Source organism: Cetorhinus maximus, chromosome 15 (genome assembly GCF_964194155.1).
Source record: "Cetorhinus maximus chromosome 15, sCetMax3.hap1.1, whole genome shotgun sequence".
Taxonomy (NCBI): Eukaryota; Metazoa; Chordata; class Chondrichthyes; order Lamniformes; family Cetorhinidae; genus Cetorhinus; species Cetorhinus maximus.
Window position 1 is genome coordinate 90,599,070 of NC_135893.1, and position 15,400 is coordinate 90,614,469.

A 15,400-nucleotide genomic window follows, 5' to 3' on the forward strand; every position below is an offset into this window, starting at 1 on the left:
GTTCAAAATCAAGAGGGGTCTGAGTAGAGAAGATAGGTTGCCATTGGCAGAGGGGTCGAGAACCAGAGGACACTGATTTAAGGTGATTGACAAAAGAAAAAATGGTGACAGGAGGAAAACCTTTATCACGCAATGAGTGGTTAGGATTCGGAATGCACTTCCTGAGAATGTGGTGGAGACAGATTCAAATGTGGCTTTCAAAAGAGAATTGGACAATTATCTGAAGAGAAAATATTTGCAGGGCTTACAGAGAAAAGGCAGGAGAGTGGGACTAGGTGAATTGCTCTTGCAGAGAGCCCGCATGGGCATGATGGGCTGAATGGCCTCCTTCTGTGCTGTAACCATTCTATGATTCTATGAATTTATCAATGGTTTAATGTTATTCTCCTGTTTAGTGGATCAGATTTCATTTAGATCTTCCTATAATTTATTGAATATCAGGAATTGCTATTAGCACAAAGCAGCAGCTTCAATGCTGTTCGGAGTGGAATGGACAATAATGCTATTAATCGGGTAGGCTTTCATGTAGTGGTGTTTAATTTATATTACAGACAGTGAGCCAAAGGTCAATGCTGTCACTTAAAAAAATACATTGGATAACCCAATGTTTCTTTATAAACTAATATGAATGTTCATGACTGTACACAAAATACAAACACCAATGATTTGAGTGATTTAGTGTATGTCCTGTATGCAAAAAGCAGGACAAATCCAACCCAGCTAATTACCTGCCCATCAGTCTACTCTCGATTATCAGTAAAGTGCTATCAAGTGGCACTTACTTAGCAATAACCTGCTCACTGATGCCCAGTTTGGGTTCCACAAGGGTCACTCAGCTCCTGACCTTATTACAGATTGGTTCAAACACGGACAAAAGAGCTGAACTTCAAAGGTGAAGTGAGAGTGACTGCCCTCGACATCAAGGCCACATTTGACCAAGTGTGGCACCAAGGAGCCCTAGCAAAACTGGAATCAATGGCAATCGGGGGAAAACTCTCCACTGGTTGGAGTCATACCTAGCACAAAGGAAGATGGTTGTAGTTGTTGGAGATCAGTCATTTCAGCTCCAGGGCATCACTGCAGGAGTTCCTCAGGGTAGTGTCCTCGGCCCAACCATCTTCAGCTTATTCATCAATGACCTTCCCTCCATCATAAGGTCAGAAGTAAGGACTTTGCTGATGATTGCACGATGTTCAGGACCATTTGCAACTCCTCAGGTACTGAAGCAGTCCATGTCCAAATGCAGCAAGACATGGACAACATCCAGGCTTGGGCTGACAAGTGGCAAATAACATTCATGCCAGACAGGTTACAGGCAATGACCATCTCCAACAAGAGAGAATCTAACTAATGCCCCTTGACATTCAAAGGCATTACCATCGCTGAACCCCCCACTATCAACATCGTGGTGTTACCATTGACCAGAAACCGAACTGGACTAGCCATATAAATACTGTGGCTACAAAAGCAGGTCAGAGGCTTGGAATCCTGCAGCGAGCAACTCACCTCCTGACTCCCCAAAGCTCGTCCACCATCTACAAGGCACAAGTCAGGTGTGTGATGGAATACTCCCCACTTGCCTGGATAAGTGCAGCTCCAACAACATGCAAGAAGCTTGACACCATCCAATATAAAGTGGCCCGCTTGATTTACACCATTTCCACAAACATTCACTCCCTCCTCTACTGACACACAGTAGCAGCAGTGTGTACCATCTACAAGATGCACTGCAGAAACTCACCAAGGCTCCTTTGACGGCATCTTCCAAACCAACAAACACTACCATCTGGTAGGACGAGGGCAGCAGATGCATGGGAACACCACCACCTGGAAGTTCCCCTCCAAGCCACTCACCATCCTGACTTGGAGATATATCGCCGTTCCTTCACTGTCGTTGTGTCAAAATCCTAGAACTCCCTCCCTAACAGCATTATGGGTGTACCTACACCACACGGACTGCAGCTGTTCAAGAAGGCGGCTCACCACCACCTTCTCAAGGGCAATTATGGATGGGCAATGAATGCTGGCCCAGCCAGGGAAGCCCACATCCCAAGAATTAATTTTTAAAAACTGTACAGAAAGGAAGGTGCATTTATATAATGCCTTCCATGGCATCCCAAAGCATTTTATAACCAATTAAATACTTTTGAAATGTAATCATTGTTTTAATGTAGGAAATCTTCACAAAGCAAGGTCCCAAACAGCAGAGATGAGATAAAATTCAGATATTCTATTTTCGGTACAAACTTTGACCAGGACACAAGAGAGAACTCCCCTGCTCTTCTTAGAACGGTGCCATGGGGGATCTTTAACATCCACCTGAGAGGGCAGACAGACAGGACCTCGGTTTAGCATGTCACCTGAAAGATAGCACCTTCGACTCCCTCAGTATTAAGTAAAGATGGCATCCTATGTTTTGTGTTTAAGTTCTAGAGTAGCACTTGAACCTACAACCTTCTGACTCAGAGCCACAGCTGATTTCAAGGCCCAGATTGTTGTCCCTGATTTGGGTGTGCAGAATCAGGAGATTTCTCCCCACTGCGAACCCAACCTTTAAAAATGTCCAGCTACAGGTCAGATTGTCGGACATGGCTGGGTGTGGGGGTTTGTGGCAGAGGGTGTGCAAAATGAATACGGAGGCTGCCGTGTGCAGAGGCAGGCTGAGCAGAAGGCCTGCCTCTGTGCTCCGGCATTGCGTTTAAATACATTTTTTAAAAACTAATTAAAACAAAGAAATGCCCTCCATCCCTCACCCCTCACACACTCCCTAGGCCCCATCCATACTGATCTATGTCAACCCTTGCCCCCCACCCACCCCACCATGGGCCCTTGAGCCCCCATGCCAATGTAATGCAAACTCTTGCAAACCCGTACCCTCATCACCATACTTTTCCCTTACCCCTTCCATACCAACTGACCTAGTATCCTTGGACAATTCCTTGACAGCTTTGACACTTCTTTAACAGTTCCTTGACAGCTGGACAACTCCTTGAGAGCTTGGTGATTCCAATGAGTTTGTGCGTAAAAAATGCATTACCATGTTTAATTTTAACAATCCCAAAGTGTGCCTTACCTCCACCTAAGGTGTCCCAGGACCTTGTCCAAAGGGGTACTTTACCTTTCCAAAGTGATACCCTGACTATCCAAACAAATCCACCAAGCTCAGACCTCCTCTTAGCTGTTTTTATTTGCACACACCAGGTTTCACAAACCTGGGCCCAGATTTATGTCCCCAGATCAGGTGCAGGGTCAGGAGACTCCCTGGCTCGGCGAACCCAACCTTTAAAAATGTCCACCCACAGGTCAGATTTTCGGTTGAGGGGGGCGAGCTGAAATAGCAGTCAGGGCGGAAACTCCAGAACAAATACAGAGGTTGCCAGATGTGGAGGTCGACTAGGCAGAAGGCCTGCCTCTGTGCACTGGCACTGTGTTTAAATAAATAAAAAGAAAACAAAATCAGCCCTCCAGCCCTCATCCCTCCAAACATTCGCTATGCCCTATCCATGCCAACCTATGCCAATTCATGCCCCTCTACCCATGTCCCCATGGCTCTTCATACCCCTATGCCAACTTAGTGCCAACTCATGCCGTACCATGCCCCCCCACCCACCGACCTTTTCCCTACCAACTCACCTAGTATTCTTGGACAGTTCCTTGACAGCTTTGACACTTCCCAGACAGCTTTGACAGCTGGACAATTCTTTAACAATTCTTTGAGGCTGAACAGTTCCAATGAGTTTATGTGTAAAAAATAGTGCATTATCATGTTCACTTTTAACAACCCAAAGAGTGTTTTACCGCTCCCAGAGGTGTCCCTGGACCCTATCCAAAGGGGTACCATGGCTATCCAAATGAATCCACCAAGTGCAGGCCAGCTCTTACCTAGTCTAATCTGTACACTCCGAATTTCACACTCCTGGTCTTCCAAAATCCTACTTCAGTGAACGCAGCTGGTGATTTAAATGGCTAGCTGCCTCTAGGGGAATCCCAGCCTGACTCCAGTCCTGCCCGCGCAAAGATGGCAAACTCTGAGTTTGGAGGCGGGACTTGGAAATTTCAGCCTTTTCTGGGGTTTTCACCAAGATGGAGAGGCTCTCCGTCGTGGCAAAAATCTAAGTTTATGAATCAGTGTGCAAAATCATGGCCATAACCCCCAATAACAGCCATGTGTCCCCCAATCTTAACCGTGACATGATGGAGAGGCCGTTGTGCGAATACGGGAAACCCAAACACTGCTGCATCTTCATTCATAGAGTAGGATTGATGATGGTTGAGATCACCCCTGCCAATGGTGCATGCATGGTGTGAGGAGACTGTTGGGAGAGTAAAAATAAAGTTTAAAAGTTTACAGAGTATATTGTAGATGAATGACTTAAATTCTTGCGAAGGCAGCAAGTACCCTGGGCCATATTTTGATGTTAAAAGTTGGTATAAGTATGTTAAAGGTTTGCATAAGTTGGTATAATTTGTGATTTTTAAATAGATTATCCTTTTATTGTCAGCATAATTGTTTTTTATATAAAAACCTTCGGGCAGATGTCACCCAATGTATGGTATTTTTAAAAATTCATTCACGGGATGGGCTAGCATTTATTGCCCATCCCTAAATGCCCCTGAGAAGGTGGTGGTGAGCTGCCTTCTTGAACCGCTGCAGTCCATGTGATGTAAGTACACCCATGGTGCTGTTAGGGAGTTCCAGGATTTTGACCCAGCGACAGTGAAGGAACGGCGATAAATTTCCAAGTCAGGATGGTGAGTGACTTGAAGGGGAACTTCTAAGTGGTGGTTTTTCCAATATATCTGAGGCCCTTGACCTTCTAGATGGCATTGGTCGTGGGTTTGGAAGGTTCTGTCGAAGGAGCCTTGGTGAATTCCTTTGACTTTGATCCATGACTTAACAGGCATGAATCCTAAATAATGACCTCCTGTATTGTAAAGAAATTTTGAAATGATTCTCTTCAGCCTGAGTGCAATGCATGGTTTGGGTCTTTAGAGGGCATTCACTTACCATTTTCATAAAAGTCGAACATAATCATTCTTAATATGTCACCCTTTTCCTTTTATCATTTATAGATTGGGGCATCGCTGTTTGCCAGCAGTGAAGGTTCTGGACTGTTCATTGGGCTGGCTGGAACTGGGGCAGCTGGAGGGATTGCTGTTGCTGGATTTGAGTGGAATGTAAGATTAACATTGATCTGCGACAAACATGAGCTAGACTTTTTTTGGGGGGCGTGATGGTGGGGGAGAAACTGCTTTTTCCAATACCTGTCGTTAAAACTCACTGTAGTCTATTTAGTTGCATTTTAACAGTTTGACACATCAACATGTGAAGTGGGTGCCCGGCAATGAACACTTTTTTATCCTGCTTTCCTGTTGCATCCAGAGTCAACATCAATAATTCTTGATCAATTATAGAAGCAGAGTAAAGCTCACTACATGTGCAGCCAAGCTCTGAAAAATAGCATCTACCACAGCAGCTATCCTTGGAAGCCCTTTGAGTGAAAATCAGAATTGTGGGTTATTTTGTGCTGTAGACTTGTGCCCACCAGAAACCAGTTTGAGACTGGTTCAAGTTGTTGTGTTTGGACTCTTTTTGTTGATGGAGGGTGATAGGAGTCTTTTAAGAACACAAGAAATAGGATCAGGAGTAGGTCCTATGGCCCCTTGAGGATGCTCCACCATTCAATATGATCATGGCTGATTTTCAACCTCAAATCCATTGATCCCCATATCACTTGATTTTCTTAGAGTCCAAAGATCATCAATCTCAGACACAAGAACAAAAATTGCTGGAAAAACTCAGCAGGTCTGACAGCATCTGTGGAGAGACAAACAGAGTTAACATTTCGAGTCCGTATGACTCTTCTTCAGAAGAAGCCAGGTTAGTCTAGGTTAGTTTAATTTAGGGAGCTAGTTTATAACTAAGTCTAATCACAAAGACAAGCACAATTGGCATATCGTTCTGAAGAAGAGTCATGCGGACTCGAAACGTTAACTCTGTCTTTCTCTCCACAGATGCTGTCAGACCTGCTGAGTTTTTCCAACAATTTTTGTTTTTGTTTCAGATTTCCAGCATCTTCAGTATTTTGCTTTTATCATCAATCTCAGCCTTGAATATACTCAATGACAGAGCATCTACAGCTCCCTGGGATAGAGGATTCGGCATTATTATTCTTTTAGTTTCTATTTTTACTTTTAATTTTATTTTATTCCCTTTGGCCTGGCGTCAAATCCATGACCAAAAATGAGTGAACAATGAGAATGCCACAGCTAGGTTAGTCTAGGTTAGTTTAATTTAGGGAGCTAGTCTATAACTGAGCCCAATCACAAAGACAAGCACCATTGGCATGTTGATTAATACACAGAGGTGGAAAGTGGCTTCTGCCTTTATTAGATAATGGTCTTTGGGCAATCCTCCTCCTCCTTCAGGTACCATGCCCTAAGACAGCATTGGCCACCATGGGCTTCCATTGGATTGGCCCATGATTATGCTTGGCAAAGTACTGTAGTGGTTTGTTGTCGGCAACATGGGGTCGAGTTCCTCAGTGGACTAGATGTAGTAAAACTGTAGAAGCATTTAAGGAATAATTTACGATTTTGCTGCACTTAAAACGGAGCAAAGTTTTGCCTTTTATTTGCTGTGTCTCGGCTTATAAAATAGCAACAAATACAATGGCTGTTTTATTCTTATATTTTAGGGTCTTAATAATCCAGCATCAATGACAACTAGATTTATTATAATAAGAAAACATTTTATCTTTAGCAGCTTGCTGTGTTCAGCGTACAGATTGACCCCATTCTGGTTCTAAAGGATCATTGCCAAGAGGCTGATACCCCTGGCCGGGCAGTCTAGAACTAAGGGTCTGTTATAGAGTTGATTTTCCAGGCAACTTTTCTTGGTGGAAACTTTATTTACAGGACAGCAGCAACAGCTACAAGTGTGCATCTAACTCTATAACTAAAGAAGAACTCTTTTGTAGAGGTTCCCCACGCTGTTAGCACATTGGTTTACACAGATCATGTGACCTTACAACACAGGATTATTCTTACCATATTTCCCAAAACTATAATTACTACATTCCTCCCCCTTTAACTTTTCTGTGCATTTTGTATTTACAAAGATATTTATCTCATGACATTACAATATTTACACAGGTCATGAAATTACAAGTTCATTCTTTCAGGTGGTTTCCTGATCCGTGTGGAATGTCGTAGCTCCATGATTTCTGATTCTTTTGTAGGAAACACATTCTCTGGAACATCAGGTACCTCATTAGGCACAAGCAGTTCAGTGTCTTCCATGCTGACTGAGGCATTGCTCATGTTTATCCTTGGTTGAGCAACTTCAACAGGAACCGTAGGTTCAGAAATGGTTACAGGTGGAACATCATTTTGTTGGGATATCTCCCTTCTTCTTAAATGATCCAGATGCTTACGAGTGACCCAGCCCTCCACTTCCACGTGGTATGACAATAGTCCTGTCACAGAATTCACTTTACCAGGGAACCACTTTGGTCCTCCACCAAAATTCCTTACATACACTGCTTCTCCAACAGTAAATTGTCACTCACGACTATGCAAATCATGAGTCACTTTTTGGTTCTCTTGACTTTTCTCCACCTACCCCTTCAAGTTGGGAAGTATTAAGCTTAGTCTTGCCCAAAGACGGTGCCTTGATGAAAAAATAGAGGCATATTCGGAACTCCTGGTAAGCAAATGGTGCGAACTGACACTTGTATCATTGGATTGACTTGTGTTTGATCAACGTTCGTGTATGGTAATTCCGATGGTTGCAAGTGAACTAATGGCACAGTCGTGGGTGGTCTCTGATCCAGAATTCTAGAATGATTCACCAATTCAGAATGTTGAGCAATGCTGAACCCCACACAGTATGATTTTTTTTTTAAAGTCAGTGCCTTCTCAATAATTCTGCATCCTCTTTCCAGGTGTCATCTTCTTTTTACCACAGAATTTAGTCTCGGCCTTCATTTTGACTTCACTGTCAGCCAGACTTCTCTCAGATGCAATCTCAACTTGTCGTGGTTCAATGGTTGAGCTCCCCATGACTTCATTATCTACTTGCATCTTGGAAAGTTCTTCGACTTTTGCTTGAAAAGTGCATTTTTCCTTCTTCAGGCACACTCCTGCTTCTAAAAGTTGTTTCAGGACTTCCTTTAGGTTAGCCAAGTGTTCCTTTTCTGTGAATCCAGTTATCAGTACACCATCCAGGTAGACCACAACCTGAGGTATTCCCTGTAGTAAGCTCTCTCTTGTCCTCTGAGAAATGGCACAGGCTGAGGAAACACTGAAGGGCATGGGTGTATATTGGTGTAACCCTTAGTGGATATTTATGGTCATGAATTCCCAGGAGGCATCATCCAGCTCCAGTTGCTGACATGCGTGACTCATGTCAAGCCTTGTATACATTGTCCCTCCTGCTAGTTTGGCATATAGGTTTTCAATCTTGGGAATAGGGTACCTGTCCAGTATGGCTGCTCTGTTGACCATTAGTTATAGCCCCCACAGATCCGGACGGTCTGGCCTGTTTTAAGGACAGGGACTATGGGTACCTCCCACTTTGAGTGCTGAACTGCTTTTATGATACCCAGCCCCTTTAGCCAGTTCAACTCAGCGTCAACCTTCTCTCTCAGGACGCATGGCACCGGTCTTGCTTTCAAGAAGCGAGGGGTTACTTCTGGGTCCAGGTAAATCTTGGCCTTTAGTTCTTGGACTTTTCCCAGTTCATCCTTGAGGACGATGTCATTTTTTCTTTAGCAGCTCTGGTAGTGTACCTGCTCGCAACTGGAAGATTTCGGAGCAGTTTAATTTAATCTCCTTCAACCAATCACGTCCTAGAAGCCCTGGCCCTTTACCTTCCACCACCATCACTGGTAGCTGTGCTGTTTGGTGTCGAGAATGAACAGTTGCTGTGGTGATACCTTTTACCTGGATTTCTCCGCCTGTGAACGTTTTCAACTTGGCAGATGTTTGTTCAAAATTTAACTGTTGATCACCTTTATTTAAATATCTGAAAGTGTGTTCTCCTATTACAGTGGTAGAAGCACCCGTGTCTACTACCATTTTTAATGGTTTGCCATTCATTTGCACTGTGACAGCAATTGGCTCTGTCTTCCCAACTCTCATGTTGAATAATGAATAAATGTCAGAATTGGTTGTTTCTGGCTCTTCTACACTGTATACTTCATTGGACTTTGTTGTTTGGAGGCCTGTTTAAATTTCACTTTGCAGTGTATCATTATGTGTCCACTTCTGTGACAAAAATAACATTCTACTTTTTAAATTTGCCAACCACAAGAAGACTGATTGTTTCCACATCGATGAAAGTTCTTTTCTATTTAGTTGCTAAGCCGTTTCCTCTCATTTTTCGGTTAGCGGGGGCTGTTTCCCGTTTTGCAGCAGAGTCCCGGCTTTTCGCGCCATTTTCATCTGACTATTCCCACCTGACTAGGAGAATGTTGCCATTTTGTGCCCCTTGAATTGCTTGTGAATCCCTTACAGTGCTTTCCATCACCAGCGCTATTTCTAACGCTTTCTTAAAATCAAAATTCACTTCAGCCAGCAATCTATGCTGAATATTGCCTTCCTTCACGCCACACACTAAATGATCTCTGAGCATGTCATTCAGGGTTTCTCTGAAATCACAATATTCTGTTAGTTTTTTAATTTTGCTGTGTAAGTAGCAATTGGTGCCCCCGGGGCCTTATTCCATGAATTGAACCTGAACCTCTGCATTGTGACTGAGGACTTGGGTTGAAAATATCCCTTAACAAAGTCTACTAATTCACTGAAAGTCTTTGAATCTGGGGCACTGGGGGCCGTCAAGCTTCAAATTAACTGTAGGCCTTGCTCCAACAAATACTCAGTGGAATCGCTCTCCTCTTTTCCTCCCCCCCCACCCCCCCCCGTGATTTTGTTTGCTTGAAAGAAGACCGCACGACATTCTATAAATTGAGACCAATTGCCTGTGGCTGGCTCAAAGGGATTGATTCTGCCAAGCTGTGGCATTTTGGATGAGTATATCTTCTTTTATTTTTAATGAACTTAGATACTCACAATCGCTGGGCGAGGTACAGCACCAAATATCATTTATCCTCATCGCCAGTTTGTTATAGAGTTGATTTTCCAGGCAACTTTTCTTGGTGGAAACATTGAACTTTACTTACAAGGCAGCAGCAACAGCTACAAATGTGCATCTAACTCTATAACTGAAGAAGAACTCTCTTGTAGAGGTTCCCCACACTGTTGACACATTGATTTACACAGATCATGTGATCTTACAACACAGGATTATTCTTAAAGCTACAGTCCTACATTTTCAAAACTATAATTACCACAGGGTCATGTTTCAGGATAAGGGGTTCCCCATTTTAGACTGAGATGAGGGAAATTTCTTCACTCAGAGGGTTGTAAATCTTTGGTATTCTCTACCCCTGAGGGTTGTAGATGCTCAGCCATTGAGTATATTCAAGACTTAGACCAATACACTTTTGTATACTGAGGACACTGAGGGAAAGGCAGATAGGGCAGGAAAGTAAAATTGAAGTAGAAGATTAGCCATGAGGAGGCTGGTTAACTTGGTTGGTTAGAGTGTGCTATTAATGCCAACAGCACAGGTTCAATCCCTCTACCATCTGAGGTAGTTCTTAGGGTCTGCCTCCTCTCCTTGCCCGATTTGTGACAGCATGGAGTCATGATGTCTGGGCCTCAGACAATGAGGATACTACATGGAGAGTGATCAGCCATGATCTTATTGAAAGGAGGACTAGACTTGAGGGGCCTTATGGCCTACTCCTACTCCTATTTCATATGTTTTGTGGGCACTCCTATATGTTCTCCAGTAAACTCAGATCAGCACCTGCTAATTCTCAGCTTTCCCACAGTTTTGTCATCCTTGCTCCCGAGCTCCGCTTGGAGCTATTGTTCCCAACCACATCCAAATCCGCTCCTTCCTTTCCAGAACTTCTTAATTCCCCAGAATGCCTAAACTTTGTTTGTTCCCTTGCCAAAATGGTTCCTCAAAGTAGGATTTCTTTACCACACATTCAATGTTTCATTTAAAATCACCACTGTGAGTGAATTGCTTAGTGCAATGCTTCTCCATTTATTCGCCTGGTTAGCCCCTAACTTGAATTGTAAAATTACATGTCAATTTTGTTCATATCATATGTTTCATGTGATTATAATTGCTTTTTAGAATCACTGCTGACATCTCTCACCCAAGGCGATATAACTTCAATGTTATTTCCCAGTGCTACACCCATAAATCACTTGATAAATCTTGAGCAATAGTCCTAAATTTTAAAAAAGAATAATTATTTTGGGTGTTACCATTCAACCCAACAGTATTATGGTGCAGGTAGAAACCAAATTGTTTTCACTGTATATAATATTTCTTCAAACCACCTATTTGCTATTCGACGGTTACCTGTTTCCACTCATTCAGGATCATTTGGACTTCAATATTGTTGAAAAGAGAGGCAAGTTGCCGAAGCTTTTCATCTTGCACTCGTTGGGACAAATGCAAGAATGCCAAATTTCAAACGATCACAACAATTTATACTACAGGACAAAAGGATGCTCTTTGGTTGGGAAGTTGACTCTGATTGGTCAAGAAGTTGCCATGGAGACAATAGCGGGGACCTATAGGCTCCCCAAGCTCCTGGGTAAATTGCAACCAGGCAGTCCCTTTGTGGGCCACAGAGTGCTCCAATAGCCTGCCCTCACTAGGCTGTCTTTCCACATGGGGGAGGATCCATCTGCCACTGGCAAAATGCCATCGGTGGTGGGAATTGGTCCGTAATTGGCCACAAATGGCTCGATTGAACTCTGGGCACGAAGGCTATCCTCCACCATCCCGCCACTGGTAAAATGCGATGGCAGCAGAAAGATGACGGACCCTCCATCCACTGCCTTCCCTCACCATTTTACAAGCCTAATTTCATTTCAGTCTCTGTGGAAGGAGGAGAGGAGGCACCTTCATCCCACTGAATGAACTAGGGGAAGATTTGTAGTCTAATTTACTGTGGAACTCAATTTCCTTGGCTTAAGTATTTCTAACAGCATTACAAATTCCAATGTGCAACTGACTCAAATATTATTAAACTAAATTCCTTGTATTGAAACAGAAGATTTACTGACCTTTCAAATTAATACAAATGTAAAGTGGACATTCATATATACCTGAAAAGGAAATATTTGGGGGCTGTGGGGGAGGGGAGTTAAAACAAGGCAGTGGAGTTATTTCAAAGAGCTGGTATAGACAAGATGGGCTGAATGGCCTGTTTCTGTGCTGTATGATGCTATGATTTTCTGGCCTGGAGATCCTGCTCGATCAGCGTAACTCCTGCAAAAATTGCAGAATTTTAAATGCAAATTGCGTACAATGTGAATCAAATTTCTATCCACTTTCGCGCTAGTTTTGAAGACGTCGCACATGAAGCAGGCCCCTCTCACAAAACCAGCCACGGCCTCAGAGTGAATTAATCATCATTGGGAGTTTTCACTAATTAAGCTTGTTTATCGGCCTTTGAGGAGGCTCCAAAGATTAAGCTGGAAAGTTTAAGCGCATGGGCACTAATGGATATGTTTTACGCGTTTTTGAAAAATAATTTTCAAAGTTTACTAAGAAACTGATGACATTACTCCTGACATGACACGAAAATTGTGCATTTTTTTAAAGGTCATTTTCAGCCAGTTAAAATTGGGTTACGCACAAGTGGTGGATTGACACTGAGTTAAAATGTTTACCTTACCTGACAAACCCATTTTCAGCTGTATTAATCAAACTGCACCAAGTTTCTACTCTTAAATATATCAAGGAATGTTGTTACGGAAATTTAAAAGAAGACTTTAAAACGCTGCTTTATTGTGACGGTTCAAGCAGCTTCTGCTTCTGTGATGTGGAAACGAGATTGAGCAGAAACTCGGGAGGGAGTAGGCGGGGGAGAGAAAACATCTTGTAAAATGAGCACATTTTCTGGTGCAATTTGCAGTGGAATAGCTAATTGTGTTCTAAGTGGAAACTCTACCTCTCTGGCTTACTACAATAAGCAAAGTACTCAGCTTCTATAATAAATACAGCAAATGCTGGAAATTCTCAGCATGTCTGGCAGCATCTAGAGAGAAACAGAGTTAATGTTTCAGCTCAGTGATCTTTCAGCTTCTGTAAGTGAATAATAATGCATGCTAGCCACGGACCTACTCTGTAATTGTCTCAACAGGCCACCTATGTGCTTTTGGTGCTGGCTTGGGTATTCGTGCCTGTCTACATATCATCTGGGGTAAGTACATTGTGTGCGTTTTGCAAACAACTTCATTAAGATTAGCGAATGGGTGTATTCTGCTTAGTTATATTTATGCTAACTTGTCTTTTACAAATTATTTGTCACAGATAGTAACCATGCCTGAATACCTTCAAAAACGATTTGGAGGTGAAAGGATTCGGATGTATTTATGTGCCCTGTCACTGCTGTTGTCTGTATTCACAAAGATATCTGTAAGTAAAGCTTCTGTTTCCATTTTTGTGTTCATGTTTTTGTGCGGTTTAAAGATGGCCGCAGAGTCTTTAACACCCATCTGAGAAGGCACTTGGTGCCTTAGTTTAACATCTTATTTGAAAGATGGCACTTCTGATAGTACAACACTCCCTCAGTGCTGCACTGAAAGTATCAACCTCGATTATGTACTTGAATCCCCAATTATCTGACTCAAGAGTTGACAGTGCTACCTGCAGAGCCATGGTATTCTGTAGAGTTTGGTGCCATGAGAAAACTGAACATAAAGCTCGGTCAGGCACTGATGAGTTGGATCAGTAAAGTGTTGTGATAAAGACAAAGGCATGCTTTGACATGACCTGATGTTTGCAAATGCCACAGGATGTCCTTTGTCCAGTACAACAGATCCGCCATGAAATTCTGGACAAGATACACAGTCTCCACATTAATTTCAAATAATCTTTTTTTTCTCTAATTTGGGTTTCCAGAGTCAAAAACAAGGAATGGCTTCCATCACTAAATGACACTATAGGACATGACCATGCTGTTATGACCAAGTCTGGAGGGGTGAATAAATTCCTCTCTTTTCCACTCCGGAGGTTGGTTATGAAACAGTTAAAATTTTTAAAAAGCTGGGATTTTTCAATCCCATATGTACTTGAGCGTATGTAGAGCTACATGAAGAAATAAGCCAGCCAGATCTCTTGAGTTAACAAGCAAAGAGTTGTTCTATTGTTTAAAAACTCTCGAGGGTAAAAGTATAAGACTTATCAAAAAGGTAAAGACACATCCCGAATCCTGTGAGACACTCACACCCACACACACCTCCAGCCTGCTCCACTATTCAATAAAGTCATGGCTGATCTAATTGTAGCCTTAATTCCACTAGCCATCTCCATCTTAAACGGAGACCCCTCATTTTAAAACTGCACCTTCTAATTCTAGATTCCCCCATCATCCTTTCGGCCCAAGAGGACATTTACCCACACTGCAATAATCTACATCAGTCAGACATTTTTTTTTTCTTCTTAAATACAACTGTTCTGCAATAAACTTCATGGCCACTGGCGGTGAATGTTAAAGTTATTTTGTGTTGATCTAGCAATATATAACTGGAAAGCACATTACCTCATTTTAATATATTTGGATTTGTACTAACAAGACAATTCTTTGATTCAGCTGCTTTCACCTGTATACTCATCTCTGAATTTTCCAGAAAACTGCCACACCCTATTGTGTGAGATGAGTAGACAGACACACCTTCCGCAAATTATATTCCACTTAACTCATTTTCTGTCGATCTTGTTTGGCATGACACACCCAGACAAATTATGACCAGTCTCAAGGCAAGATGAGGCTCTCCAGTTTAATCATTCACATTGCTTATTCAGGCCTTACATTTCTGCAGTGTTAGTTGTCAATTATAAACAATTAATTCCAAATCATTCAAATTCAGCACCTTTTGTTCTCCCCCAAGCTTGAATTGCTTCTTAGTTCACTAACAATTCCTTCAATTTCCATTTGCGACATTAAGGAAATTGCTTTGTAAGAACTTCTGCAAGATTAAAAAGTATTCAATACTTGCCCTGAAAACACCAGGTACTGACAGTGTTGCACTTAAGCCTGTTCTACCAAGTGGAATGCAAGGAAACCTACCCAAAGAGGGCAAAGTCCTTTCAGACATTTGCATGTTGGGTTCCAACGAAGTCTTCTGAAGCTGAAAGCACTTTTTACTGTGAGGTCTGAACAGGACAATGACTGCCCTCCTAAACCAACTGCCCAACATGGAAGTGAATCCAGGCCAGGAGAAGCAAAAAGTTAAGTTCAATTTACATTTTCTTCTGGAGCTGGAGTGGAGCAGGACCTTGCACCCGCTTTACTGCCAC

The 15,400-nt window shown here is 42.5% G+C and overlaps 1 protein-coding gene across 2 annotated transcripts in view; it reads left to right on the top strand.

Annotated features, from left to right (window-relative positions):
- slc5a10 (solute carrier family 5 member 10) overlaps nt 1-15,400 on the top strand; it is a 128,088-nt gene that overhangs the window by 6,529 nt on the left and 106,159 nt on the right. Inside the window, exons 4-6 of one of the 2 annotated variants that reach the window (XM_078558941.1) lie at nt 5,074-5,178; nt 13,242-13,301; nt 13,412-13,516. In XM_078558941.1, the coding sequence (XP_078415067.1) occupies nt 5,074-5,178; nt 13,242-13,301; nt 13,412-13,516 (270 nt within the window). The remainder of the gene's footprint in view (nt 1-5,073; nt 5,179-13,241; nt 13,302-13,411; nt 13,517-15,400) is intronic. The other variant, XM_078558942.1, reaches the window with a different exon arrangement.